At 36.3% G+C, this 25871-nt stretch overlaps 2 protein-coding genes and 1 long non-coding RNA gene across 3 annotated transcripts; 2 read left to right on the top strand and 1 right to left on the bottom strand.

Annotated features, from left to right (window-relative positions):
* Positions 1–1055: 1055 nt before the first annotated feature.
* Positions 1056–14833, top strand: mtf1 (metal-regulatory transcription factor 1). Its single transcript, XM_046846865.1, has 11 exons — positions 1056–1184; positions 2468–2963; positions 8993–9231; positions 9976–10107; positions 10350–10423; positions 10637–10770; positions 11256–11333; positions 12115–12217; positions 12309–12877; positions 13341–13398; positions 13579–14833. The coding sequence occupies exons 2-11, from the start codon at positions 2520–2522 to the stop codon at positions 13986–13988; spliced, it is 2241 nt and encodes a 746-aa protein (XP_046702821.1). The 5' UTR covers positions 1056–1184; positions 2468–2519; the 3' UTR covers positions 13989–14833.
* A 2538-nt stretch (positions 14834–17371) lies between these two features.
* LOC124384206 lies at positions 17372–18564 on the bottom strand. Its single transcript, XR_006925361.1, has 5 exons — positions 18550–18564; positions 17881–18089; positions 17768–17805; positions 17587–17691; positions 17372–17518 (listed from the first exon to the last, which is right to left on the bottom strand). It is a non-coding gene; the product is annotated as an uncharacterized LOC124384206 (long non-coding RNA).
* Positions 18565–21339: 2775 nt separating this feature from the next.
* On the top strand, positions 21340–25501 carry yrdc (yrdC N(6)-threonylcarbamoyltransferase domain containing). The gene is made up of 6 exons (XM_046846868.1): positions 21340–21569; positions 23187–23382; positions 23473–23587; positions 23693–23812; positions 23890–24020; positions 24763–25501. The coding sequence occupies exons 1-6, from the start codon at positions 21413–21415 to the stop codon at positions 24827–24829; spliced, it is 786 nt and encodes a 261-aa protein (XP_046702824.1). The 5' UTR covers positions 21340–21412; the 3' UTR covers positions 24830–25501.
* Positions 25502–25871: the final 370 nt, after the last annotated feature.

The following is a 25871-nucleotide window of genomic DNA, read 5'->3' as shown; positions in this document are numbered from 1 at the left end:
TATTATTTAAAGAGCAAATGTGTTTGTATTTTGATGTAAATACAAAACATTTTTATATTAAAAAAAAAAGGAAGTACTGAATTACAGGTGTCTTACTCTTTTTTGAAATAATTATATTTTGTAAGTTGAACACTTGATCAGTGCACTTGCGAAGGTTTTAGAGTTATATTTTGGTAGATTTATTTATTTACTTGGACACAAAATGTATCAATCCTGCAGAAGAAGAGAGACTTTGTGCAAACACCGGGCTGTGGATCATTTGGTACCGCACAGAAAGGCTAAAAATTTGAATGATTATTTTATTTCCTTTTTATTGACAATTGCGGTCTGAGGCATTTTATTTTATTTTTTTAAGGAATCCATTTAAGACGAGGCTAATTTTTTGTGATAGATTGTCACAGTTTTTTTTTTTTTTTTTTAAATAAATAAATAAATGAAATTTGCAATGATGATGGATAACTATATAGACACATAGATACTGACCACTGCAAACTGGGGAAACCCCACAAGAGCTGCAGTTTTGGAGACACTCTAACCAGTCGTCTATCCATCACAATTTGTTCCTTGTCAAACTCATTTAGATCTTTATGCTTGTGCATTTTTCCTGCTTCTAACACATCAACTTTGAGGACAAAATGTTCACTAGTTGCCTATTATATCCTACATACTAAAAGGCGACATGAGTAGATCATCAGTGACATCTGTGTGTGTGTGTGTGTGTGTATATATATATATATATATATATATATATATATATATATATTTATTGTGTGTGTGTGTGTGTTTTCTTCTGCACAGAACATTTTGGGCAGGACTTTGGTAAAAATGACGAATCAAAACAAACCAGTTTTGCATATATCTATGATGGTTATATAAAATACGTTATTGTGTTTAGTTATTCCCGCCTGGTCCGTGGGAAAAAAAAACATGTCTTGCGTAAACCTGGTCCGTGGCAGTGTGGATGTCCTGTGTGAGTTTTGAGACTGCGCTAAGGAAACTGAGCAGTGAACCGAACGCCCACATACACGCCCCCCCTCACACACACACACACACACACACACACACTTCCCAAGATGCTTCAGGATGAGGAACTGGAATTTGACGTTCAATCATGGTGGGGAGGGGAAGCCAAGAAAGTGCCAGTGATCACAATTATACAAGCATCTGGCGTCTACTTATAACAAGTAAGCGTGTGTAGCTCTTCGTGCTGTGTGTGTGTTGTGTATGTAATGGCTGCAAGTGTGTGTTGTGTGTGCTGATGGTCTGGTTCTCGTGGACTTTACCGTGTTGACCAGTCGCTAGCCGCTCACCCAGCTGCCTACATTCTAACTAGCGTTAGCCGCTTAGCTAGCCTTTAATAATAATTCATGTTAGGACTGCTCACATCTTTTTAGCTCGTTTTATTAGATTGTTTGTTTGTTTCTTCCCCCAAATTGTAGCCAGGGTAATTTGGATGGGTAGCGGTCCTAATGCTCACACCCACTGTCAAAACAAGCTAGCTGGCTATCTCATTCTGAATGAGCCTAAGAGTTAGCAAACAGCTAGCTTGCTAATATTTCACCAGAGGTTTTCGCGTAATACGTAAAATATTTCAGTTTGTCACTCGTATGCGTCGTGTCTAAATACTGTGTGTGTTATGATTTTTTTTATTATTTAATTGTACTATTATGTAACTAGACAACATTGCTATTCAAGATAGCTTAGCTACCAGGTTAGCTAGGGCTAAACCACTGGCTATAGCGCCGACCTAGAACGTAATTGGGTGACAGTAAAGTCCCAGTCAGTCCTGTTTTTTCATGATTGTGTAGCACTAAATATTAAGATTGAAAATTTTTGAACAGAAATGTTTCAGTGGTTCAGCCTTTCATTGCAGCGTTGTGCTGGAGCTGTCACCGACCTGAGGATCTCAGAAAGTTCCAGAAACCACTGAACCTGTTAGAAAAGTGTGTGAAATTTCAGTTTCAAAAATATATTTGTACGGATTAAATACTAATCAACTATGAAATAAATTGTTATACAACCTAGAGCACTTCTACATAGAGTAGAGCAGAATGAGGAAAATGACCTGAAGCATAAACATGCTTATGTTGTACTGTGTTGCTCTTTAGCTGTCAGTCTCCTGCAGGTGAAACATGAGGGGATGTCCAATGTCATGTCCATGTCCCTGGTTTCTTATTTCGCTGATACATTCACCCTGTTTGTTTCAGAGGAATTTGTGGCTGCTTAGTAACAACAGTGCAAATGTTATAATCTTTCTGGCTGATCAGATTTTATAAAACGCTGACAAGTGGCTATGGTGTCTGTGTTTTCTGAAAAAAGCCCAGTTGCCTAGTTTAATAAATCACGGATTAATTTACGAGCTTTTCCCATAAAGTATGTATTAAAGGGTCCAGATCTGTGTTGTGTTACACTGAACCCTGTTTCTTTTGATTATTTATTCATCTGTGAACTTCTCTATGGTTCATAGGCAACATAAACACTTGGACGGGTGTGTAGGACAAAGCGGCCTTTTTGGGATCATGGGCGAGAATGGCCCTCAAACTGATACAGCTATGTTTTTTGAAGAGGACGAGGAGGAATATGACGAATGCAAAGTGGCCGGTTTGGATAAAGAGGACATGTTGATTTCCAAACCCTCGTCGTCGTCGGGACGGGTGTACGACCGCACCACAGTACTCATCGAACAGGATCCTATTCATCTGGACGAGGAAGGAGAAGAGGATGGTCACTGTGGGCCAGATGATGATGGCGTGGCATTTTTGGCTAGCAGCGATGGAGACGAGGAAGGGACGCTTACCTTTATGGCGGACCCGGACAGCATGGCACATGGTTATGTCCATCACACCATCTCGCCTGATCAGATCCAGTTCATCATTAATCCCGGGTCCACCCCCATGCCCCGCAACATAGAAGGAGCTACTCTTACACTGCACTCCGAGTGCCCAGAGACCAAGCAGAGAGAGGTTTGAATCTTTTTATTTTTTTTTTTTTTTTATTTATTATTATTATTTTGGAAATTATATTAGTGTGCTTAGTAGAGCTGCAGCTATAGATTATTTTAGTAATCGCGTATTCTACCGATTATTCCATTGATAACTTGTACTTTTTCTTTATTAAAAAGCAATAATAAATATACAAGAGAAGATAAGACAGGTCTCTTAAAATGACCAAGTTATTTGTTTCATATAAAAATATCTATGAAAAATAAACCTGTTCAGTGCAATTAATTGCCATGTTACATAAAAAATTTAAATACATATTTAAATTAAAAAAATCATAAATAAAAAATAAAACAAAATTTTACATTACTTTAAAAAAAAAAAGGTAACTCTACTGTACTTTTTTATTAACTTTTTATTTATTTTTTATTTTTTAATGATTTGAAATGATCCCGAACCTTTTGGAAACTTTCTGTCGTTTACTTTGGCCTGAATCTTCTCCTCGCCCCTCGCTGTTTTCTCCCCGTTCCTCCATTTTTTTATTCTGCAGCGTCTTCTGTGTTACCTGTCCCGAGCGCTTCAGAGTTTAGCGGGAGGCACGTCAGTAATAATGGTCCATGGAAAAACACAGTGCTCCGTGTGTAGTTAAATGGACTAAACGAAGCATCGAGGTAAATAGTTTGCCTCAATGCATTTTTGTTTTTGAATTAATCGAGTTACTCGAGGAATCGTTTTAGCCCTAATGCATTGCATTCACATTAATCATCAGAAATTGTTGTATTATAGGCTGAGCATAGCTATGTGTTAAGCGTGCCCATCTGCCTGGCCATTCCAGAAATGATCATCTTTAGCAGTACTAGTGTCAGTATCCTAAATCATGCCATATGATGTGAAAGTGAAAGACGAGTAAATCTCACTGCTTTATTTAGGAACTCTTACAACTACAAGTTTGAGAGGAACAAGCAAGTTTATCTAGCTAACACAGATGTTTATTCTGCTTCATATTGCCACCCCAATATTCACTGCCTCTAACATAGCCATCCCAGTTCTAAGGGTCTGACTACACCCTTGATTATATTAATGGCAAAAGCACCCTAGAAAATTTGCTCTTGGGTCTTCAGAGACATCCGAGGGACAGATTTCTGTGCTGGGAGCCATAACAGCATCATAACAGGAAGTAGATGGCAAAGGGAATATAAGATTATTCACATATGTAAGTACAGCTTTAATAGCCATTCTGAAACATGGTTAGGAAACTAACCCTGAATGCAATCTACACATCTGTTACTGCCCCTCAATACATAATTTAGACTAGTGTGAATTCTTTGCTAAACAAATCAAGCTTAAGGCAGTGCCCTGAGTTGTCCTGGGTTTTGCAACATAGAGTTAACTGTTAACTGTTATTGATTACCCTGTTATAATTAATTGGCCTGTTTGGTAACATGTGCAGAGAAAGTTAAGAATGAGGGATTCGTTCACACATGGTCTCTCTTCCCTGTGGCTGCATGTGACAGATTGTTTTCCTAACATCTCTTGCTCCCACAGCTGGTGCCTCCATATAAACCCTCTTGTCTCTCAGAGTCAGCTAAAATCTATTCGAGCGAGATTGCAGCACTGTACAAAGCAATTAATTCAAAAGCACCCACCAGCCAAAAACTGGACAAAGCCATAATATAAAGCACGTGTAAAGGTTAAGTGCACTGATTTTTAACAAATACCTTAAATGGCCTAGAGGTGCAAATTCATAAGGTTAAACATATATTTTTATTTCGAGACGTTTTTCTAGTTTTTGTCCTTTAAAAAAATACCGGATATAAAGTTCTATATACTGTTGAACTTTTCTGAAGTAAAATTGTTATTTAAATGGGTAACTGGCAACCATATTCTTTACTTGCACCATGTCTTTATTAGTCATTTCACATATATACATTATCCATTTTATATACAGTTGCCAAGTTGGCTAAAAATTTTATATTACACTAAAAATCTATTTAAAGAATAAAAAAACTAATTATCTGGATCAGATTGTATAAAGGTGTAGTTGCATTTCCAGGTAGGCCATATTTTTGGTTTAATTAATAATATTGTTTAAGAAAATGTTGATGGTAGTGTGTGATTTGGATTTATTTATTTATTTATTTATTTATTTTTTAACATTTATATTAACACCCTCTTACCGAAAGCAATTTACAATATTTTCTTTATACAACTAAGTAGTTGAGAGTTAATGGCTTTGCTCAAACTTGATGGTGCTCAGATTTAAACTCGCAACCTTTTAATCAAAACTCCAATGTCTTATACTCTAAGCTACCACTTTCGTAGAGTTACCTAGAACCTTTATTTTAAAGAACTTTAACAACTTCTCTGAAGCTTGTGGCATATGCAGGATTTTTTTTTATCTGTAGCTGTTGAAGATGTTGATTATACCTACCATGTTTGAGTATTTTTAGCATTATCTGATTCCGTGTTGATGTCGTCAGCACCTACCTTTATTTGCATCATAGGGACATGCAAATTGTCTGTTGCATTGTGCTCCTAACCCATGGCACATTTGTGTTACAAACAGACCGCTCTGCTCAGTCTGCTAATGCGTAGGCCGAGAGGAGCTGCACCTCACCACCTATTTAGAAATCATACAAAGCCTGATCCAGACAAAATCAGATTCTGTGTGCTGAAGCTTTCGATTTGGTATCAGGATCTGATTACTTAAGCAGAAATGTTGTTACAGTGTAGAAAGTTTTTTTCTTTTTAAACAGTTGTAAATGAAAACTCTAGATAGATTAACCAGTGATCAATGATGAAAAGAAGTTCAGGTTAATCCCATTACAGTTTGTGTTTAGTGCAGATAGCAGGCTATGAATATGGAGGGAAATTTGCATGTAGTCATAGTTATAAACATTTAGCAGTTTTAATTTTGATTTGCCAAGCATGCTCACCTTGTTCTTTAAGCTCTTAACTGTTTTTTGGTTTTATGGTTTGTTTTTGTTTTTTTAATTATGCATTTTTGTTTGTAGAAATTGCGAGTTTATATAAAACAACTGCAACACGCAAAATTATGGGAATTGGATTTCTGATTGTCTCTTTTTCTGGGATCATAAATCCCTCTGCCAGTCCACACAAACGTGACTATTGTGAAGTTTACGTATCCATTGCAGGTAACTAAATTCCAGCAATACAACCCAGCTGTTGCTTGATTAAGAGCAACAATTTACATGCAAATAGCATGCATATGAAATATTGGAACTCCATGTTGACAAGACAGAACATACGCTAATGTGCACATGCCTCAAAGTCATTTTGATTGAAAGCACTGGCACATGTAAACACAATATCAGATTAAATAACTACTTCTACTTCTTTTTTTCAGCTGCTCCCATTAGTGGTTGCCACAGCGGATTATCCATCTCCATACTACTCTGTCCTCTACATCTGCCTCTTTCACACCAACTACCCGCATGTCTTCCCTCACCAACCTCCTCCTTGGCCTTCCTCTTTTCCTGCCACACTGCCTGCACTCTTTTCTTCATTTCTCTAACACACTCTATTACTTTGCACTGTTGACCCCAGTACTTACTCCTACTGACTTTCATTCCCTTTCACTCCAGCACAAACCTCCACCCCACAATATCACAATATCATCCGCAAACATCATAGTCCATGGAGACTCCTGTATGACCTCGTCGGTCAACCAGTCCATCACCACTGCAAACAGGAAAGGGCTCAGAGCCGATCCTTGATGCAGTTCCACCTCCACCTTGAACCAGTCTGTCATTCCTACTGCACACTTCACTGCTGTCACACTGCCCACATACATGTCCTGCACCACCACACCTGACTTCCACATACAATACCACAGCTCCTCTCTCGGCACCCTGTCGTTCGCTTTCTCTAAATCTACAAACACACAATGCAACTCCTTCTGACCTTCTCTATACTTCTCCATCATTCTCAAAGCAAATAAGGTGTCTGTGGTGCTCTTTCTCATCATGAAAGCATACTGTTGCTTACAGATGGTCACCTCTTCTCTCAGCTTGGCCTCCACTACTCTTTCCCATAACTTCATGGTGTGACTGATCTACTTTAATCCCCTGTAGTTACTGCAAGTCTGCACATCTCCTTTATTCTTAAAGATCGGCACCAGCACACTCCTTCTTCATTCCTCAGGCATCCTCTCACCTTCCAAAATCTTGTTAAAAACTTTACTGCCGTCTCTCCTAAACATCTCCATGCTTCTACTGGTGTCAGCTGGTCCGATTAAATAACGTCTTGTGTAAACAGTCCACTGAATTTTCAGTCGGAATGACAAAAAAGTGTACATGTAAACGTGGTTAGTGTAGCTTGGCATTATTTTAAGTGAGTGAGAAGCTTTTTTTTTTCCCCCGCTCGAGCATTTACTTTGTTTCAGCAATGTATGCTGAGCATTGCTGGACACTCAGTATGGCAGTTAAAAGGGGAGGTTGGTAACCATATACTTGGTGTGCATTCTGTTCTCTTGTACTGACTAGGTTTGTTTCCCAGCCTAATTTTAGGTAGTTGAAAGAGTGTTATGTATTCCATTCATCATTCCATTATATTAATGATAGTGTCACTTCTTATTTTTAGATAACCACTGAGTTATTGCACTATGAAATAAAACACACCTCATTTAGCCCATCAGATCAGTAGTTTAGTTCTTTAATACACTGAAAAAATCACCAGTGTAAATCCTGAGCTTATAATGAGTGCAGACTAGGGGTGTTTGACATTTTCACAAGGTAATAACATCAGTTAGAAATATTAAGCAACCATTTAAAAACACTCTTAATTTAACATATCAGCATTCTGTTTGAACAATAGGCTTGTCTGCTTTATTCAATCATTTTTTTTTTAGCTATTAAGAAACATAATCTTACTGCCTTTGCCTAGTAATCATATTATACACAAATGACGATATGAAGTTTAAGTAAAGTCTCTGCTACATAGGCAATATATAACATGAACACAGGCAAAAGGAAGGCCAGGCAGGATGTGTTGGTTAAATATGTGTGAGCGTAATTATTTTTAGATCTGGTGACACATTGCAAATAACAATTAATGTTTTTTTTATTTTGTTGTTGTTGTTGTTTTTCTTTAAATGTTACGTGTGCTCACATATCCACATTAGTAGTCGTGATAACAGTGGATGCCTCCACTATCACCATAACCACGAGTGCACACTTATTACTGTAGAATTGTGTCCAACATGGAGATTCTGCTGTGGCTAGAGCTGGCAAAAGCCTTAAGAAATGTTAATTTTATTTCGTGAAATGTTTAGTGGAAACAGTCATAGTGAGTCATTGGAGTAGTGTTACACTATACACACTTACCTACTATATATTATATTTTTTATATATAACATTTACCACATTTGCAAACTGTGTTTATCCATTGAGAGACAAAATGGAGGAATTGTTATATAGTTTATTTATATAGTATAAGTTTACGTATTCAGCTGGATTTTACATCGACATGATATATTAACTTTTAGTAGGTGACTTAAAATCTTTGAATCCCAAAAAATAAAAAATGTCTAACAGTGTGTTTACGTTTCGTGTTTTTTAATATATTAATATATGAACATTTGAGTCGCATTGGAACATTGACATTTTCTCACAGCCCTATTGTGGATCATGACATCAATGTGGTGTAATCATTTGTTTGCATTAAGCAAATTCATTGACTAAAGTGGTTTGTATAGGCCATGTTGCTGCTGTTACTGCAAGCGCTTGGCATGCTTTCATCTGATTTATGGCAGTAGGGGAGTTCTTTCCAATGAACGGAAGGAAGTTTCAGGGAGTTCCATAAAGAGGAAATCTGATTTATATTAAGATAAATATTTAGCTTTTAGTCACCGAGAGGTTCAAATGAGTTTACTTGTTATAGTTTCTGTCTAATAAATATTTTATTTACTTATTTTATCGGATGAACTTTATTGAAAACATGATTACAGCGAGTGCTGTTCTCATCCACTTCTTTTGAAAGCATGAACTGCCAGTGCTTTATCACTCACAGTTTTCATCCCGGTGTCTGTGCAGGTAAAGAGGTACCAGTGCACTTTTGAGGGCTGCACTCGCACATACAGCACGGCAGGAAACCTGCGCACACACCAGAAAACGCACCGTGGTGAATACACCTTTGTTTGCAACCAGCAGGGTTGTGGCAAAGCCTTCCTGACCTCCTACAGCCTAAAGATCCATGTTCGAGTGCATACAAAAGAAAAACCATTTGAGTGTGATGTACAAGGTTGTGAAAAAGCCTTCAACACACTGTACAGGTGAGGATAATTTTAGGAGAAAGATCCTGGTCTTTTGAGTTAAATGCACTACTTGACATACAGCTACAGAGAAGTGTGATTTAAACAGTGCTTTTAATTATATTTAATTAACTGCATTGATTATACATATAAAAATTTGCTCACATTTTCTCGGACCTCTTTCTCGGATCCATAAAGAAATTACCTATAATCACATTGTGGCACCCTAAATCAAATTCAGATCTTATTGCCCTTTATAATTGTTTTGCCCTGAGCATTGTTCCTTGTGTCCTTGCCCTATTCTGTAGATAGGATGTTTGCTGTAGGACAGCTGCAGGTCATAACTCTTGTAGTACACTTAGACATGGGAGGTGTCATGGCTCTGGTGGCCTCATAGTGTCAGAGAGAATACTTATGTAACACCAAGTCCAAGGTCATAAAAGAGGATGTAGACAGCTGTGGCTAAAGAAGTGTTGTTAAGCGGTCTTCACACCAGCAAGTTACAGGAATTGGGCCAGTTACGGTTATAGTGACTAGCCCACTGTGTAAAAATGACACGGCTCTTCAGAAAAAGCCTAGACGATTTTGATTTTGTTTTTATATTTATATAATCCAAAGTAGTTCTCCAAACTCACCGGCTAATGTGAAAAGGAGTCCAATTTCTTTAATCGAGTATTTAATATCTGAACTCTTTTCACGTTATTTGAAACTGTGTCTAATATTTACGTTTCATTTTGGTGAACATCTTATGTCTCCTCTCGCCAGGCTGAAAGCACATCAGCGTCTACACACAGGAAAAACATTTAACTGTGAATCAGAAGGATGCACAAAGTACTTTACCACTCTCAGTGACCTGAGGAAGCACATTCGTACTCACACAGGAGAGAAGCCGTTTCGGTGGGTGACTCCTGCCTCCTCGTTTCTCTTTTGCAAATAAATGTCTATCAGATTTCTCTGCAAAATCCTTTCAGATTAAATGTCTGTGTGAATTGCTTTCTAAGAAAATCAGTATTTGAATTCTTAATTTAATGATAATGTTGCTTAAAAAGAATGTGGAAATAAACAATGCTCATGCAACTATGCATCATTTAGACAAGAGATTTGCATGTTTATATTTAGTCATTTTGGTGTTACTATAGGTGTGACCATGATGGCTGTGGTAAAGCTTTCGCTGCTAGTCACCACCTGAAAACACACGTGCGGACACACACTGGTAAGATACACTGTTTCCTTATTTGACTATGAATAAGGGAACTGGGCTGCCACTCATCAAACCACTAACTATTTTATGTTTTTGTGGTCCTTTGGCCAGTCGGTCACAGTCATAATATAAGGATACATATTCTTATAACACTAATTTAGCATAAAATGCACATGTTGTGTAGTTAATACTTTGTATTAATCTCTGTCTCTTATTCCCAATCAGGAGAAAAGCCTTTTTTCTGCCCTAGTGATGGCTGTGAGAAGACTTTTAGTTCACAGTACAGCCTAAAGAGTCACATTCGGGGCCATGATAAGGGCACTTCATACCCAATTAGCTTCAGCCATCCTCTGTCAGAGGTGGGTCACTTTATTATGTTGCACAGTCAGCAAATTTCCAGTTTCCTTCTTAACCAAAATATCTTGATTAGTATTGATGTTTTAGTAACTTTAGTAACTAGAAGGCACACTGGACAAAATGATAATGTTTATCAGATTATCAGTTTATTCATATCGCACGCTGTGTTGCCTGAATGCATGCGCTAAAAATACTTATGTTGCAGAAATGCAGAATTGGATATCAATTGTATATCTCTTTATTCACTAACAATTGATCCTTCGGCCATTGCTGGACAAAAAGAGAATAAAAGTCAAAAACATTTGTATAAGTGTTTTGGGTTGTTATACATAATAATCTCACCAAGGTGCAGGAGGTTTCTTTATTGATTAAAAATACAAATATAAAAAGTACAAATTTAGTCAGCAATCTATTTTATCATAAGAATTCTGTTGACAGGGTCAGTGTTTATCACTGCTTAATAAGCTTAATGAACACTCTTTTACAGGATGCAAATCATTCTCTGTGCCTCAGTGATTTGAGCCTCATTTCCACAGATTCTGAGCTTCGAGAACATATCAACAATGTGAGTTCTGTTCAGTTCTATTAAAGTAAATCTTTTATTTTCTTCTATTAATGACAATTAACACAATTGTAAATTATACTTCAAAGAATGATAGCAAGTGGAATTATCTTTGAATATTAGTCATTTTAGACACTTTCTTATTATAAGTAAAAAATATAAATCAAGTATAACAGTATACAGCTTGTCTGTACTCTTTATTTTATGCATTTCTTATTCTTTCTGCATATAAATGCTTAAAATTTTAAGAATATCTCAAAATTGACAAGTGCTTTCTATGACTGTTTTGTTACATAAACCTAAAAGGGTAAAAAAAAAAAAAAAAAAAGAATAAAACCAGACTAGAGGAATAAAATAGAATCTACAATATAATAGCTCAGAATTAAATTCATTAAATAGAATATCTGCCAGTAGAACAGTATGTTAAAGCTCGAATATCCAGCCTGCATGCAGTAATTCCAGCATAGGTTTTGGATCCACTGTTACCTTGACCAGCAAAAAGTAGTTACTAAAAACTTCCCTTTACAGTTTTTGTCCACTGGTTGCCACTGCAATCAGTATGAATTTAGAAATACAGTAAATCAGTGTTTCTGAGCAGCTTAATCATTTTTTAAATCTTGTTTGTGTCAGTATTTATCATGTTCTATAAATAATATTTGTAAAACATATTACACCTAATAATCAATATCTAAAAGCTGAATCTGTAATAATGTCCTATTATATCTAACTTTGTATTTTAGTGTTTTGTGGTTGTCACTCACTCCACTTTATGTACATGTTGCAGTCTCAAAACTTGGATCTGAATAATATCACTCCTGTGAAGATATTTGAGTTGATGTTACAGAGCCCTGATAACAATGCTAGTCAAGATGACCCACATCTGGCTGGCAAGTATTTCTCAAAATGAATTAGACTGTATATTATACACGGGTATTAAGCATTGCAACACAGTCTTACTTCATGTTTCTGCTCTTTTAGACAACCTAGTGGAGGCTTTCGGCTTGGAGACTCCACCACGGGCAGCAGGGACTGATTCATCCACTCTTCTCCCTTTCTCTCAGATGCCTTCATCCTCCTCTTCTTCTAGCTCTCTTAACACCCCTGTCCTAGAGAACTCCACACAGCCTGGATCTTCCTGCTGCCAGGCATCATCCACCAATAGCTCCACACACACCTCTCCACAGTGTGCCACTTTTCCTTCTTTCCTTCATACCTCACTACAAACACCAGAAGTGCCCACCCTAGCTGCGCCCGCTGCCACCCAACACTACACACCAGTGGTGCCTACAGCACCTGCCAGCCCCCTACCAGTCTCTGTCCCTACAGTGGCCAGCGTCTCAAGTCCTGCATCAGCTTTAAGCACAGGAGCAGCTGCAGTAGTAACGCACACAGTGCCTTTAGCAGGCAGTGCCGGTATGGCGCACACACCCACCATCACCATCGCTCCCACGCAGAGCCTCTTGCAGCCCAGCCTTGTCATGTCTGACCAGAATCTGCAGTGGATACTCAGCAGTGCTGCCAATGCACAACACAATCCTGAACAGCAGGTGAGAATCAAATCAAATCTGTGAATAATTACATTTTCCTGTACTGAAAGAAGGGAACATATTTACATGTAACACAATTTGGAATTACCGTGCATTTAAAATACATGACTGTGTGACAGTTCACAACCTGAAAATAAGGATTTTGAAATGGGAAGGACATATCCAATGATATATCCAATTTTCTACACTGGAGCAATTAAAAAAAACCTAATCAGATTACTTGGACTTTCCAAGCTTTTGTGGTTTCCATGCACATACAACCAAGGTGTGCACTGATGCAGTTTAGGTAACAGGTGTCACATACTTTAAAGCCCTGTAGGTGTACAAGGGAGAAAAGTGCAATAATAAGATCTGACTGAAACTCTACCTACCCCAGGACAAAATAATAAAATGTACAAAAAAAAACCTACTGCTTTTCTATTATTTCCTATTTAAAGAATTTTTTTTGCCTTCTGTTATTCAGGGTCCAAAAGTGGAAAAGGTCTTCTTCACAACAGCCATACCTGTAGGAGGACATTCAGGTATGATTCATTGTGCATCCAAAGTTGATATTTCATTTGTGCATGGCAGTGTTATCCAAAACACACTTTATTTTTTTTATTTATTTATTTATTTTTTTGTAAGGTTGAAAATGCATTCTTGCAGAAGAGCAGTAGGCTCCCTGTGTGTATGTGATGAGTCAGTTGTTTGTTCTGCCTCAGGGAACCCTGTGCAGCAGATTGGCCTTAGTCTCCCTGTCATCATCATTAAGCAGGAGGAGGCATGCCAGTGTCAATGTGCCTGCAGGGATTCAGCTAAAGAAAGGAGCTCCAGTCAGAGTGCTGCCTCTTCACAGCAGGAGCCTAAAGACATTTCTCCACCACCTCCAGCTCCTTTAGCCACAGACACTGTTCCAGAGTGCTGTTCCCCCAAGGTGAGCAGTCCTCTTTCCTCTGGCTCCATTCAGACTTTCCATAGCGAGGCACTGGTTTCCAGCACGCCCTCAGATGGCTTGACCAACGTGGATGTAGTGGACCTACTCAGCCCTGAAACCACCGCCAACATTGAGGCACTGTTGATGGTCGCTGATGAGTTCTCCCTGGGTGACAGCAACAGCAACACCACCACCTAGGGGAAGTTGAGGGTCGAACCCCCTCGAGTCATTTCTTTGCATTTCATTTCTTTTAATGGGCACCATTATTTCTAATGTTATGCAGTTTCATTCTGATTCATAAGGGTATCTTGTGTAAACCATGGCTCATGTGTTTGAGTTCCCAATGTAAGAAGGCTATTGTCAGCTTTAGTCTTTCCTATTCTATAAAACATGATCTTCCAGACATGGGCTGCTTAATACATGTGAATCTTTAGCTAGGATTTTACTCACAGTGCCCTCTGATTCATTCAGATCTGTGCTATTTGTGCACTTTCAGACTGTAGAAATGTTCCCACTGATATGAGGTTTGTAAGTAGCCATTTGTTTGAAGTTGCTTCACCTTTTTGCACTGCATTATAATAATAGTCCTTCCAGAAGTTCTCTTGATGTGCTATGGTCTGTTCAGACTACCCTAACTCCTGTAGCATATCTGAGAAATTGATGACAAAAAACAAAATAATTTGGGGGCTGGGATAAAAGGCAATGAACTATAATCTCACTGTCTACTAACACAGATTTTACAAAATTCAAGCAATATTAGAAATATTAATAATTCAGATGGCAACGTATTGTTTGTATGAATTGAGTTACTTAGTCTAGTTTGGAGTAGAATAGGAAATTCTATAAAGTACAGGGCAGGTGGGGGATAAGAACTTAATTCACTGAGAACTACGTATACATCAAGACAAAGTTTGGCCAGTCACTGAAATTAACATCATGAATTGTTCACATGTGATTCATCAGAATCTACTGCATGTTTGGCATATTGGAAAACCTGAAAGTATAATAAAGCCCTTTCAGATTGTGGTCATCCAAATCCAGAACATGCCGTGTGATACGAAAAGTATTTTACATGTAAATTATTAAGGAAGACTATAGTAGCCCAAGAAATGTGATTCTAATATTGTCTTGAAGCAGTTTCTGTCAACAGAAATTATTTCTTATAAGTGTAAATGATGATTATTTGTGGTTGGCTGCCTGTAACATTTATTTAATTTTTAGATGTTAATTTATTAAAATAATTTCTATCATTAGGTAAATGCAGTACATATTTTCCAAAAAAAAAAAAAAGGCCTTTTTTTTTTTTTTTTTAAACTTGGTGGACCAAGTTATCTTCTCCTTCTTTATTTTTTGTGGAGTCAGCCACTAAAGGTAAAGATTTTTTTCTTCTTTTTGCCTTAGGGTTGCAGGTAAGGGTAATGCAGCTGGAGTTGCTCAGCCTTGTTGCTGCTTTGTTGTTACTGAATCGATTTCAGCCTCTGGCCTTCCTTCCTTTATTTAGACCCATTTAAGTCTCACTGTTGTGGCCTGCTCAGGGATGTATAAAAAAAATCAAAGCAGAGGTAAACAGTGTGTATCTGAAAGTACATACAAATGGCAGCAGAACTGTAAAAACTCGAGCTGGTGTGTAATGCATGCTTGTTGTGCATTACCAAGTCAAGGTTGAGATAATCAAGAGAATGTCTAGTTAACTTCCCTGCACCAGTAAGCCAGTTTTTACACCACTGCTGTAGAGGTTTTAATGAGTTTATTATAATGTAAATGTTGTGTATTTGAAATGACAAATGTTTAAGCCCTTAGATTGTATTTGTATTTTTGTATAGAACTATGTGGGATATCACACTTTGGGTTTGACATGGAGGACATGACACTGCACTGCCCATTTTTTTTGCAACTCACCCACCACCACTTCACAATGTAGTAGATTTTGGAATGTAATGTTTTTTTTTTGTTGTTGTTTTCTTTTTTTTTTTTTTATTAAGGCAGGAAGGGGCACCTGGTTTAGTACAGGAAATACACAAACATGTGCACTGTGGCATGGAATGGCTTCTGTATTTCTATTTCCCATGTTCAGGAAACTGCCTTACAGTTTTGATACTGAGTAGCTTTTGAGCTACTAAATCATTAAATGTGAAATACTTGCTTCCCATGAAACTTAAGTCCTCGCAAATTGTGACAAAATATTTTCTTTACATGACATTGAGGAGGAGAAATTTGGCTAGATGCCAGTTAATTTGATTTATATAAGGACATTTTGTCGGGCAGTGATTTAGTCGCAATTTTAGTCCGCTTGAGATGGTCGAGATGGTTCCTTTTATAAATTTATTAAGAGTATACAGCAATTGATGCAAATTAAAATCTTTGCATGTCAGTGTGCCGGTCTATTAAACAGTCTTTAGTGTATTGTATTTGGAACAATCAAAACGGTCAGTATCATAAAAGGCTGCTTTTGACACTATTCACTGGCACTCATCTAAAAAAAAAAAAAGGGTCCAATAACAAACAGATGAAATCATTAGTTTTTGTGTTGTAAATATTATAAATAATTTTGTTTACATTGATGTCAAGCCAGATTGAGCACTTATTTTGGCCAAACCATTGTAGAATCTATGCAACAAAAAAAAACAACAAAAAAAAGTGTTTGTGTATTTTATGAACCCAGATCCCTCAACAGAGCCTCAGCTCCCTTTGTAAATACTGAGTGAAATAAGACCTTGCTTCAGTATTTAGTTTTTATGCAAGTTACCACTAGCGCAAATCAACTCTGTCAAATTGCAATTTCACATGTAAATATACTACACAAGCCTTGCTACTGGGAGCTGTTATATCTGGTCTCTAAAGGAGACGATATGGTAGTCAACAGCTATGTTCAGTTAAAATCTTTTATTTAATATATGTGTATGGGCATTGTAATCTTTTAATAGTTGTCCTTCCACTAAAAGTTAAAGTGCCCCAACATTAATGCATGTTATCAAAGGGGAAATGTCAATTTCCAGAGTAATACAATTCTGTTGTAGGAATTGTAATGGTCTAGATTTCCTCCTTTTTTTTCCTACATTTTGTTTAGTGTTTGAACAGGTTTCTTCCTCCACACTGGAATCCAGTGAGTCAACAAATCTTGCTCACTCTACTCCATTTATACTAAATTATTTAACTGTGAAATCAGTTATTAAACACAAACAGGTCAGTTATAATAAACTGCCAAGTTCATCTTTCATTTCACACAGTAGTTAATTCGGACTGCTGTTTATTTTTGCAGACACATTTTCTCCCCGAATCTCAATTCGCTCCGATTGAGAGATTTGTTTTCCAGTCTAAAGCAGAACATTGTAGCATGCAGTGGTTTGTAAATAAAAATCAGACCAAAATTGCAAGGGTGACAAAGTTGGGGAGACAAATGCTTCCAAACACACTGCTTTTGATACCCAAAGTGTGAGGACATACTATAAAAGGATCTGTATTTTTAAGGAATGTATAATGTGAAAAATGCTCTCATATGCGTGTTTTGTATAAAGTATTATGGCAAAAGTACTAACTTTTTGAACTAAATTAAGCAATATATCAGTGAAATCTTCACAGGCTCATGTCTTATTTTTTTATTATTTATTTATTTATACATACACAAGTCTCAGGTTTAAAAAAAAAAAAAAAAAAACCCAACATGATTATTCTGTAGAATCAGCTTGATTGGTTTGTTTCTGGAAAAGTGCATCACACAGTCTTTTTTCCTGCAAATAGAAACAATACTCAGGCTGGACAATTACATGGTATACTTATAGATTCGGGAATGATTTACCTTTATAATTCTCTGAACTGATAACAGATCTTGAAGTACCCTCTCACACAGAGCCATCTTCTCGTCTAGGGACTCCATCATCTCACTTAGAGCTTCAGCATTGTCCTCAAATTGAAGCATAGATTTAATTAGATTAAGACAAGTCCAGAGGAAAAGGTCTGAGCTCTTGATAGGAACTCACCTGCACTTCAGGAGAGTGCGTCAGTTCCCTGGATTCATCTGTAATAATTCGTTAGCAGTCGATACATATACATTTTGTAAATGCTTTTCTTTAAGTAACACATCATTTCTCACCTGCACCAGACTCCATCAGTACTTCTGAGTGATCTGTTACTCTTGACTTACTTTCATTTGGCTTCTCTAAGTAGTTTAGTTGATCGGCTACAGGTGTGCGTCTCTCACTGATTGCCTTTTCCCCGTAGTTCCTAAAACCTGAACTTGTCTACCAGCAGCCTGAGCAGGACTGCTGATCTCTTCAAAAGGTTTAATGTAATTTCCCTGGTCTGAAAGAGAAAATGCTCTAATGTAATTATATAATAAACACCAATAGTAACGATTTATTAAAGAAATACATACAGATATATGGTGGTGAACAGAATCAAACCATTTTTCAAGAATCTATACTTTATCAGAATATTTTCATCTTGAGCAAACTTTACTGATATATATATATATATATATATATATATATATATATATATATATATATATATATATATATATATATATATATATATATATATATATATATATATATATATATATATATGATTGATATATATATATATATATATATATATATATATATATATATATATTTTATATATGATTGATATATATATATATATATATATATATATATATATATATATATATATATATATATTTTATATATGATTGATATATATATATATATATATATATATATATATATATATATATATATATATATAAATTGCGCACCTATCAGACTACAGCCAGAACTCCACATGTCTCGCGAGAGTTTCCGCGAAGTGACAGGTCCAAACGAAGCAGCAGTAAAACACTGAGTAGCGTCATTTATTAAAACTCTTCGATCAGTAAGCAAAAGTAAAAACGTTGTACAGTATTTTTTAGTCTGGTTGCCTACTACCTATTTGTTATTATTTCTGCTTCTCCCGTTAGGGGTCGCCACAGTGAATCTTATGTCTCCATATCACTCTGTTCTCTACATCTGTCTCTTCCAAAAGCTTTACTTCCCACATTCATAAAGCAAAGCTCCTCCTTGGCCTTCCTCTTTCCCTCTGATCTATCTCTCTATCTCTCCAGCTATCTATCTATCTATCTATCTATCTATCTATCTATCTATCTATCTATCTATCTATCTATCTATCTATGTATATAATAGATCTATCTATCTATCTATCTATCTAGATAATAGATCTATCTATCTATCTATCTATCTATCTATCTATCTATCTATCTATCTATCTATCTATCTATCTATGTATATAATAGATCTATCTATCTATCTATCTATCTATCTATCTATCTATCTATCTATCTATCTAGATAATAGATCTATCTATCTATCTATCTATCTATCTATCTATCTATCTATCTATCTATCTATGTATATAATAGATCTATCTATCTATCTATCTATCTATCTATCTATCTATCTATCTATCTATCTATCTATCTATCTATCTATCTATCTATGTATATAATAGATCTATCTATCTATGTATATAATAGATCTATCTATCTATCTATCTATCTATCTATCTATCTATCTATCTATCAAGAATCTATACTTTATCAGAATATTTTCATCTTGAGGAAACTTAACTAATGTTTTTATTTATTTTTTATTGCGCACCTGTCAGACTACAGCCAGAACGAAAGAGAGAGAAATAGAGAGAGAGAGGGAGAGAGATGTGTTCTTCCAGTGCACATGTCCAAACCATCTCAATCTAGCCTCCCTCACCTTGCTTTCAACACGCAATGCCTGCAGAGTTCCTCTAATAAACTCATTTCTAATCTTGTCCATCATCACTCCTAATGAAAATCGCAGCATTTCCAGCTCCGCTTCCTGTCTGTTTTGTCAAACCTGCACTGTTTCTTTAGCAAAAAAAAAAAAGTTTAGATTAGGTAATGCTATTTAATGTTTTATAATCAGCACTCGGCTCTCGCACACCCCCAAGCGGCAGAAGTGATGGCTGCTTCTCATGCTAGTTTTTTTTTATTATTAGTTTTATCGACAGCAACAAACCTCTGCAAATCCGCCATTTGGACAACAAAAACGTTCAAAATAAAGAGGAAAATGCACTTAAAACACAAATCCGAGAGAAGGGCTTTGTTAAAAACAAATTTATTTTTTTACATTTCATTATGTGTATATATATTTTTTTAACTGTCTCATCACTGCATGGGTGTAAATTTCATTTAACAGTAGGGGGGACAATAAATATAAAAATTTCTCATGAGCTATTTCTGAAGGGGACACAAATAATACAGTCAAATTGTACTTATAAAGATATGGTTTAGATGCACTGAAAAATGATCTTATGTCCATTTTCCTTTTCTCCGTCATTTTATCTAGTCTATGACACTGCAAGACAAGTTTATTTATACTGTAGCACATTTCATACACAATGGTAATTCAAAGTGCTTTACTAAAAGAAAGTAAAACTATCATAAAAAACAATCACAACAATAAAAACAAGGAATTCAAAAAAATGTTTAAAATTGTATTTAAAATTAATGAAGACACAAGAACAGAATAGAAATTGATTATACAAAATAATACAGTGGGGTCAGTTCAGTAGCACGGTGCTCATTTAGTAAATGCACAGATAAACAATATGCTCATTGTGTGTTAATGTTAAGTTAGCATAATGCCAAGTCGTCCCAAATAAAACACTGCATGTGAAACGGCTTTGGCGTGTTAGTGTCAGTGCACTATGCTACAAGCTATTGTACACAAGCTAACGTTCACTAGATAAGTGATATTTTAATCGCTAATAGAGCAGATTCATGGAAAATTACATCCGTAATCAGCATTTTTGCCGCAACTAATTTATGAATAAGTCTGCATCAACTACATTAAAGAGAATCGCTTTATTTAAAGTGAATAAAATCCCCTAGTTAAAGGAGTTGAACATTAATTGAGCCGCAGACACACACCTGACTCGTGTGTGTAGAGAAGGTGAGATGAACTGGGAAAGCAGGCAGTGGGTCAAACCACTGTGAGGAAGGGGAGGGGGGAACTCAACTGTTTCTAAATGCATTTTTTGCGTTTGTTTTTTTTTCTACTTACACAATTATTTAGGTATACATAGATATATTTTTACAATAGAGAGTGCAATATTTAAAAAAAAATTTGGGGGGGGACAATCCTCGGATGGGGGGGACATGTCCCCTCCGTCCCCTCCCTTTACGCCCATGCATCACTGCTCATCACTGCCTCACCTGACAGCATGTCTGTTATTTTTGCCGAAGATTTTATAATATAGCTAATTTTATTTATGACCTTCATTTTAGAGGAAGAAATTAAAACCTTGTTAAACTCGTTAAAAATATTTTTGTTAATAATTGATAAAATACATGTTTACAAATATTTCCCATACATATATTTACATACGACATTTTGTATCTTAAAATAGTTTATACGTGTATGTACGATAACGCTGAGGAGGTTTTTTCAAAAACCTTTCGTTAAAGTTACAACTTTTAATTTGTCTAGGACATTTGTTTTGAAATGTCAGCTCTAGTTCACGCTTCCGGGTTGGGCTGCGCACGGGGACCATGTGAGCCACTGTGAGGTTTAAAGCAGTGTGTGTGTATGAGTGTGTGGTCACTTGCTCGTGGTTTGATCTTGTCCAGGCAGCGCTCTCCTCATTCCCCGGTGAGAATCAGAGCCATGTGTAAAGAGATGAAGACATCAGTGCTGCGCTTATTTCCGCCCGACAAAAACGGACCTCTGAACAGAGACTCCCCAGGTGAGTTCCGCTGCTGTCGGGTAGCATGATGCAACTTACTTACTGTATAACCAGGAGACTATCGATACATCTATAGGAGTAAAACTTGTTCTTTTATATCCTAGCTTAAAATGTGAGTGTTAAGTATATAATGAAACTCATCATGTAAACGGTAAGTTGTTCAGGCAGCTCTAGAACATAATGAAAGGTCTGCGCTGTGTTCACTCACCTTCAGGTTAGTGTTTCTTTGTCGTTATTACTTGGAGAAAGAAGTGGAGATAATAGGAGAAAGATGGGCAAGTCAAACACAAGTCATGAGCTCATTTCCTCACATACTGTTTTCAAATACATAACACTGTCAGCCTATTTTCCCTAAAGCAAACGATGACGCAAACGTAGGACTCCAAGTTCCAGAATGCAGTGCTACAAGGCTTAATGATGACACTGAGATACAGAAAAGACGAGGTTTAGCTTCACTTTACTGATCAGCCAGGACATTTACAACCAGTGTTTAAATGAAAGGGGTCCTTCCATAAGCATAATGTGTGTGTGGGGGTCTAGGGTGACCCCTCAAGAGCTTTGGAACAATTCAAACACTGATTACAATCTCTGAAGGGTGAAATGAATAAGGTTGATTATCTTATGACATCTGTCGTGGTTTGGGATATTTTAGGCGGCAAGTGAACATACGGTTTTCAATGGTGATTTATCAGAAGCAGGAAAAATGGGCAAGTGTCAGGATCTAAGTGAATTTGACAAATTTAATCGTGATGGTGAGAAAATTGGCTCCGAGCTCTCAGAGAAGGCAGGTTTTGTGGAGTCCATGCCTCAACTATTCAAGGAAACAAGTGGGAACAATATTTTTCAATTGTATGGGATGTCTTTGTACAATATATTGTACTGTATATTTAATCCAGAAACTATTTCAATGAAACTTACGAAGTTGGAATGAGGTCATTGAAGAGGTGGTTTGCCAAGTTTGGAAACATTTCAAAGTTTTGACCTTAACCTCATGGAACACCTTACTTTATGCCACTTATTATTATTATTATTATTATTATTATTATTATTATTATTTTATTATTCCTTGGTAATAAGCTGTTTAAAATGTTGTTCGTGGCCAAATAGTGTAATTAGTGAACTGCAACGTGCAGAGTAATTTGTAGCCGTTTGAACCATGTCTATGGTACAGAGGTGTATAGAGGTGAGAGCGAAACAAAGAAAAGAGTTAAAGCCGATAATTATAACATGGAATTGAATCATACAATTAAGCTTTAAAACCTTATGTAGATTTCCAATACCGATTTAAAAATATTTGGGATGTTCAAGGTGCATGTCTTCCTTAATATTGTTTGCAAGTCACATTGTTTTATAGTAGATTCAGATTATGTCAGAATACTAAACAAAATGGCATGTTTTGCATTACACAACTAGGTTATCAGATGACCACCGAACACCTCATTTATAATGTCAGATGCATGTGAGAAAAAGAGTGATCTTTCTGACAATCATAAATTATATGACTGTTATGGGCTGTTCATTTTTGTGAAAAACAACACACATTGTGAAAGCTTTTTTTGTTCTGGAATCAATAATTATATATATTTTTTTAATTTTTATTTTGTTCTTGTAACACAGATGGAGCTCAAATCCTCCACTCTACACTAAAGGCTCTAAAAGACGGTCAGGTCATCGCTGTTCCCACTGACACGATCTATGGCCTGGCTTGCTTGGCTCAGAATTCAGAAGCTATCAAGAGGGTGTATAATATCAAGGGCAGAAATGGCAACAAGCCTTTAGCTATTTGTGTTGGAGAAGTACAAGACATATACAAGTATGTTTTCTGTGATTAATTTATTTGTTTATTTTTTGTTATAACCCTTATGTTAGTCAGTGCAACATTCTAAGTTTGTTTCATTTTAAGGTATTGTAAAGTGACTGTTAAAGAAGATCTTCTGAAAGATCTCCTTCCTGGACCAGTCACTCTGGTTCTTGAAAGGTCTGAAACTCTGAATGCAGACCTCAATCCGTTCACTAGGGTGAGTCTGCCAGTAGAGTTATGGGTATAATAAACATTAGCAAGTATATGTGGTGATGTTTTTGTTTCTGATGTGTCCCTTCGTGTATTGGTGACTGACCTGTAGCTTGTTGGTGTCCGCATCCCAGACCATCCCTTCATGAGACGTTTGTGTCAGTTATGTGATGAGCCCCTTGCTTTGACTAGTGCTAACATCAGTACACAGTCCAGCACTCTTGCAGTTCACGTGAGTACAGCTGTATTTAGTTTTGCTCTCAAAGAGTATCACACATGGGTATACCTTTTGATGATTTTGCTTTATAGGAGTTTGAGGAGCTGTGGCCAAGAGTAGCTGTGGTCGTGGACGGTGGTCCGATAGCAGATCAAAGTCGACTGGGCTCAACAGTTGTGGATCTCTCCGTGCCTGGTAGATATCGCATCATAAGGCCTGGCTGGTAAGCATTCTGCTGTAAAACATCTAGTGAAACTTTTACTGTTAACAAAAACAGGGTCAGGATTGGAGTTTCTGTCTGGCCTATTATTTTGTACCTTTATTTATAGTTGCCTGGTGGAGATTCAACTCTGAGACAAAACAAACTTTTTATTGTTGTGTTCAACTTGAAACAAACCGTACTTTGTTACTCTAACTTTACTGACACTACTCAGAATTCAGCCTGCTGCACTGCACACATCATAAGAGATGCGAACTGCTTGACCACAGAATGATTTTACTAAACAGATTAAATACACAGATGTGAGACATTTGATTTAGAATCATAAACACAAATACATGTGGAAACCCTGATAAAACTAAGCACAAACAATATTCTCAGCTCAGTGCTGATATTAATCTGTTTACTGCTCAAGAATTACCTCATAATTTAATGTACTGAGGAAGTAAAGGAAGACAGCAGACAGTCTACCAAAACTCATAGCTGAAATCATGAATACTTTTCTGTTAATGAGATTTAGAGAATGAGAATTTAATACACATCCAAGTAGTTCATGAAACATTATTACATTTCACTCGCTACAACTTGATCAATTCGATTGTTGAGAAATTAAAAATACAAATACATAATTTGTCCTTCCTACTTGTAACTTTTGTTATTTATACTCTCTTAGTACACATCACTTCATTTAAAAAGATTGCTTTTGTTTATTTATGAACTTTCTCCTTAAATCTTTTTCTTACAGTGCCTGTTCAGCCACAGTTGCTATACTTGAGAAGAAATACACATTATTGGAGGATTCTTCCAGTTAATGAAGGTTTGGCTTTCTACTGTAATCCCGCTGAAGTGCACAAACGAAGAACTGTTCGCCAGCCATTTGGACCCTAAATTATTGGACTGATATTTCACTACAATGTAGCTGTGAATGGGTCAGGAAATTAGAAAAGTCTTATCCATGGCAATCTTTGTTTGGAATTTTCTATTGCCTGATTTTATGGTTTATTAACAAGATCTTTTTATGCCACTTTTTCTAAATAATTAACATTGGCATCACTCTTCATTGGTCCGAAATAGTGATGTAGCAGAGCATGATGTATACGTCTTTTTATTTATTTTTAAGACAGAGTTTTGGGTTTTGCTTGGATTTTTAGGATTATTCTCTCGGACATCAAATATAGGCCATCGAACACTCCGGGGGAAAAAACGTATCAGTAATGGGCTAACTTTAAATTGCTTTACATATGTTATTTGTATATTTGACTTATTGATCATTTTATTTATTATCATCAAGAGCTACTCATTGGATTTATATTTTGGATACAAATGCAAGTTCATTATAAGGTCAATGGTGCAGTAAATATTGCACTGAGGGTACATTAGGGACCAAAGTTGATCATAATAATAATATGCATTAATAAACAAATACTATGCATATTTTTGTGCTCTTTCACCCAACACTATAAATAAAAATGAATACAATATCACTTTTTTTTTTATTCTTCTATGAATGAGGTTATATAAAAAAAAATTTAAAAAGTTGCACCATTGGTTCCATTCCAAATCGCTCTCCCTTTTTATTATTGGTCTAAGCTGTGCTCTGTGAAAACCGATGGTTAAACACCTAACAGAGGTACAAAGACTAAGTAGACAAAGTAGTAACCTCATGACCTTAATGGCATATGGGTAATTGTAAAGCTCCCATTAGCACACAAATTCAATGGAATAGATTTAAAAGATAATTGAATATATTAATACTCCATGCAAAAGAGTAGAATAATGTATCTGGTCTTCTTTGAAATTCCACTTCCAGCTTTTGGAATTTATTTTCTTAATTTCTGATAAACTATGAGTGTT

Source organism: Silurus meridionalis, chromosome 4 (genome assembly GCF_014805685.1).
Source record: "Silurus meridionalis isolate SWU-2019-XX chromosome 4, ASM1480568v1, whole genome shotgun sequence".
Taxonomy (NCBI): Eukaryota; Metazoa; Chordata; class Actinopteri; order Siluriformes; family Siluridae; genus Silurus; species Silurus meridionalis.
The sequence above is the reverse complement of the archived record's forward strand: the minus strand, read 5'-3'. Positions and strand labels throughout refer to the sequence as shown.

What these genes read in the sequence shown, in the direction of transcription:
- yrdc (XM_046846868.1), top strand. Translation starts at nt 21,413, where the DNA reads ATGAGTGTGTGGTCACTTGCTCGTGGTTTGATCTTGTCCAGGCAGCGC. An exon ending in ACCTCAATCCGTTCACTAGG is followed by an intron (nt 23,588 to 23,692) that starts GTGAGTCTGCCA and finishes ACTGACCTGTAG; the next exon opens with CTTGTTGGTGTCCGCATCCC. An exon ending in CCAGCACTCTTGCAGTTCAC is followed by an intron (nt 23,813 to 23,889) that starts GTGAGTACAGCT and finishes TTTGCTTTATAG; the next exon opens with GAGTTTGAGGAGCTGTGGCC.
- mtf1 (XM_046846865.1), top strand. Translation starts at nt 2,520, where the DNA reads ATGGGCGAGAATGGCCCTCAAACTGATACAGCTATGTTTTTTGAAGAG. An exon ending in GCCTTCAACACACTGTACAG is followed by an intron (nt 9,232 to 9,975) that starts GTGAGGATAATT and finishes TCCTCTCGCCAG; the next exon opens with GCTGAAAGCACATCAGCGTC. An exon ending in AACACAATCCTGAACAGCAG is followed by an intron (nt 12,878 to 13,340) that starts GTGAGAATCAAA and finishes TCTGTTATTCAG; the next exon opens with GGTCCAAAAGTGGAAAAGGT.